Below are 4,519 nucleotides of genomic sequence, written 5' to 3' on the forward strand. Positions count from 1 at the left end.
TATCCCAGCTGTATCCCACTCCGTCATTCCCTCCCAAACCCTCCCTCCCTCCCTCATCTCCTCCCTGCCCCTTTCCAAATCCACTGATTGGGGAGGACCTCCTCCCCTTTCATATGACCTTGTTTTGTCAGGTATCTTCAGGACTGGCTGGAAAGTCCTCCTCTTTGGCCTAGCAGGACTGCTCCTCCCTTGGGGAGTGGAGAAATCAAGGAGCCTGCTACACCATGCCTAGTCATATATCTAAAAGATGCTCAAGTACACAACAAGGACATTTGCTCAACCATGTTTGTAGCAGCTTTATTTGTAATAGCCAGGATCTGGAAACAAGCCAGATGTCCCTCAACAGAGGAATGGATACAGAAATTGTGGTATTTTTATACAATGGAATACTACTCAGCAATCAAAAACAAGGAAATCATGAAATTTGCAGTCAAATGGTGGGATCTAGAAAAGATCATTCTGAGTGAGGTATCCCAGAAAGAGAAAGACAAACACGGTATATACTCACTTATATGGACCTACAAGATATGATAAACATAATGAAATCTATACACCTAAAGAAGTTAAAAAAAAAAGAGGACCTCGGGGTAAGATGATCAGTCCTCACTTAGAAAGACAAATGGAAGGTGCATTGGACATAGGAGAAAACAAGTAACAGGACAGGAGCCTACCACAGAGGGCCCCTGAAAGACTCTACCTAGCAGTGTATCAAAGCAGATACTAAGACTCATAACCAAACCTCCAGCAGAGTGCAGGGATTATATGCAAGAAGGGGGAGTTTGTATGACTTGAGGATATGAGCTCCACAAGGACCAAATATATCTGGGCACAGGGGTCTTTTCTGAGACTGACACTCCACCAAGGACCATGTATGGATATAACCTAGAACCTCTGCCCTGATGAAGCCCATGGTAGCTCAGTAACCAATTGGTTCCTTCTAGTAAGGGGAACAGGGACTATTTCTGACAGGAAATTTCTGGTCTTGTTGTAACTTGTATTATCATGTTTGGTTGCTGTCCCTGGGAAGCCTGGTATTTTCTGAGGAGAAACAGGGCTTATGGTTCAGGGAGAGTGGGTCTGGCGGGGGGGGGGGGGGGTGTTGGTGGCAGAGACTGGTGGGAGGAGGGGAAATTGCGGTTGGGTTTTATAAGTGAGAGAAAAAGAAAGAATTCCACAGAGCTTTCTTAGGGAATGATTGCCATTTTCTGCCACCTTTCTTCCAGGCTCTGTTAGGTCACATTATGTATACGTCACTTTCTCCAGCACATTTGATTACCTGAAGACAGATAAGGTTTAAAATGTGCCTCACTGGTAGACCACTTGTCTGGCATGCGCGGGGCTCTGGGTTTAATCCCCAGTGCTGAGAGAACATGGCTTAAATGAGTTACAGCCATGACCCCGGAGCCGTCTTCATTCTACTGATTTGTGAGGTTAATGTGGCCTGGCATGTGGACATTTCTGTGATTTTCACCAGCAGAGACATGGAAGGCCTCACAGGGACGGCTGTGCTGAAGTCAGTGATTTCAGAGGCAGGTGCGCAGCAGCCAGGCCACCTGTTTCCTCTCGGTTTGTGCTCAGGTCCCCCGGCAGTGTCTGCCACTCTGTCACCCAGAGCACAGTAGTACACAGCCGAGTCAGACTCTTGCACCGAGGCTTTCTGCAAGTGGAAGGAGGTGGTTCCTTTATCATATGTGGCTTCAAACCCTCTGCTGCTTCCCTTCTCACCAGCTGTGTTGACTTTCAGGAGGAGATGCGGGCCTTCTCCAGGATATTGGACATACCAGAAAAGAGCAGGATATGCTATACTTGTGGTTGAATACGTGCCATTTATTGTCAGGAACTTGCCTTCTGAGATGGTCACTTGGCCTCCTGTTTGAGTCACAGAGTCTCCGTGGGTCCTTCCTAGAGTGCAAGGAAAGGAGAGAAAAGCAGAGAGAGAGAGAGAGAGAGAGAGAGAGAGAGAGAGAGAGAGAGAGAGAGAGAGAGAGAGAGAGAGAGAGAAAGAGCTCTCAGCGTCCCCTTGAGAATAATGTTCTTAAGTAAATTCCAGCTAAAGACTTTGCTGTTTAAAGTCACTTTAATTTACCTAGTAGGAGAATCAGCGCAGCCACGAAGCCTGGAGAAAAGTCCATCTTTACTGTCATCTAGAAAACGGTCTTGATGTTTAGCATGAAGAGGTGTTAACTCAGAGAAACTATGAGGTGGTTTAGTTATAAATGACACAGAAATGAGCCTGTGTTAGGAGACTGCGCCCCCTGCTGCACAGAAACTGAACTGAGGATGGATGTTAACCTGAGCCTTTCTCTGACTTTGTTAATGATGCAGATGTCAGTCTTTCCACCCTTCACATTTAAGCACAGCTATTACGGCCTACATCAGCCATAGGAGAGCATCTCAAGGTTCTTTTTACTTAAGATCGAAGCTAGACCCTTGAACATAGGCCTTTATATGTCCATGCATCTATTGTGAGTAAGCCTGCGGCAACCCATAGAAATTCCATGAAAGTGCTTCAGGGTAAAACCTCAGAAAGCAGTAAGAAGTCAACTCATGAAGGAGAATTCTCTCCATGAGAACGCTTTCCAACCTGTAAGGCAGAGATTGACATGTGCAAGATGGCAATTTGTATTTGAGAAAGGAAATACCAATGAGGAAGAGCTGGTTCAGGGAGCAGAGTCATTACTTGAACAGCCATAAAAACAACAATATTTTAAGACCATCATCTTTCTATAGAAGTTTTCCTCACTCCATAATCTATATACAAGTTCTACTGATATTTCAGAGTCACTGAAAACTGGAAAGTATGAATTCTAGACAGAACAAACTCCATAACATAAACAACTGAATCCTTATCCAATGATCTGATCTTGATGCCTTATTGACTCACCTCTTCCTTGTCCTCAGTGTAGGTCTGACAACCATGAGGTGCTGATGCTGTGCTCTAGTGGCAGTCCAGTAGGAAGGATGCTTTCCACACTGATTAGAGCATGGGCCAGGCTGGCACCAACTCTCCACAGATAAAGAAGCTCATCAGCACAGAATCAACCTGTGTGTACTTCCTCAGATGCAGACACAAGGAACAAAGCCAAGGCCTGATACTGTCTGAGTTCATGTTTCCCTTCTTCTTTTCTTCTCTTCTTCTCTTCTCTTTACAAGTCACATCATCAGAACTTTTCACAGAACTATCCTAAACGGAAACTCGGTAAACATCAGATATGAAATTTATTCTTATACATAGACAATAGCTGAAAATTGAATGACAATGGGTTGTTTGAAAAGTACAAAGTTTTATTTTATTAATCCACATGGCAGCAATGGATGCTTATTCAGAAGAATGTTGTGCAGGGCAAGGGTGGAAAAAAATGAACATATATTCTGTCATTTTCTATGAAAATGAACTTCCAAAAAATGACTATGATTATAAAGGTGTGTACGATGATGACACAAGCAATTTTATACATAATACATTTTAAAGATTTATTTATTTTTATGTGCACTGGCATGTTGAATGAAGGTCCTGCCAACTGTATTTTAAGTCAATACAGGATGGTAAAGATATCAAGTCATCTTGAAGTTGACCTTCTTCTAGAAAGTAGTTGATGGGGCTGGTTAGATTTCTCATCTTGGAAAAGTATGTGCTGCCAGGCCATGTGAACTGAGAGAAAGGAGAGTTAAAACCCTACAAGTTGTCCTCTAACTTCACATTGGAACCATGGCATGTGTGTGTCCATGTATGTGTTCACGTGTACATACAAAGAGGCATAAACTCATACAGAAACAATTATGTAAAATAAATTAGAAAGGACTTGAAAATTCTAATGCTGAAAAAAATTAAGTTGTTCCTTCTAGAGATGGCTGGAGAAAGCAGGTATGCTCCAGCCTTCAGGTAACAATATATGCAAAATTGTATTTGACACTGCCCCGAATACATAAAATTTTCTTTTCTGACACAAGGTCCATGCAGAGTCACGGGTCAGTGGCTCAGCATTAGTGCACACGCCAAGCATGCAAAAGGCTTTTGGTTCCATCTCCAGCACAAAACCCAAAATGAAAAGAAAACATCCAGTGGACAGTTGGAAGCTCATACAGTAGCTGACCAGCACTGCCCACCATTCTCGAGGTTGGAGCCTCCTCATTCATTTCCACCTAATAAAGCCACTTGACTGCCAGGCCTTCCAGTCAGAGAAAAAGAGGTGAACCTGACCTTTAACAGTCAACAAAATGGGTGTCTCCATAGACACTTTAAATCCTCCACACTGACAAACATCACTCCCTCCATTGTCTCCACTAGGTAACATGTATTTTCACTAAGGCGAGCTTTCTTTCTTAGTGGACAAGGAATATGTTCTTACCAATGAAGTATAGATACATGTATAGAGAACATAAATACAGATTATGTGGCTTATAAAACACCTTGATTCAGGTGACTGCCTTGAGAGATGATGCCAAGCTTATGGAACTGAGTTCCTCCAAGAGACCCACATGTTAGAACAAACCTTCCCCAAACTGTTCTGTGACCTTC

At 43.2% G+C, this 4,519-nt stretch overlaps 1 gene segment (V, D, J or C); it reads right to left on the reverse strand.

Annotated features, from left to right (window-relative positions):
* Positions 1-1,384: 1,384 nt before the first annotated feature.
* Positions 1,385-2,132, reverse strand: LOC132656225 (T cell receptor alpha variable 9-2-like). The segment is given in 2 exon segments: positions 1,385-1,902; positions 2,087-2,132. Coding segments are annotated over 2 exon segments (564 nt in total).
* Positions 2,133-4,519: the final 2,387 nt, after the last annotated feature.

The sequence above is a fragment of the Meriones unguiculatus genome, chromosome 9 (genome assembly GCF_030254825.1).
Source record: "Meriones unguiculatus strain TT.TT164.6M chromosome 9, Bangor_MerUng_6.1, whole genome shotgun sequence".
NCBI lineage: Eukaryota > Metazoa > Chordata > Mammalia > Rodentia > Muridae > Meriones > Meriones unguiculatus.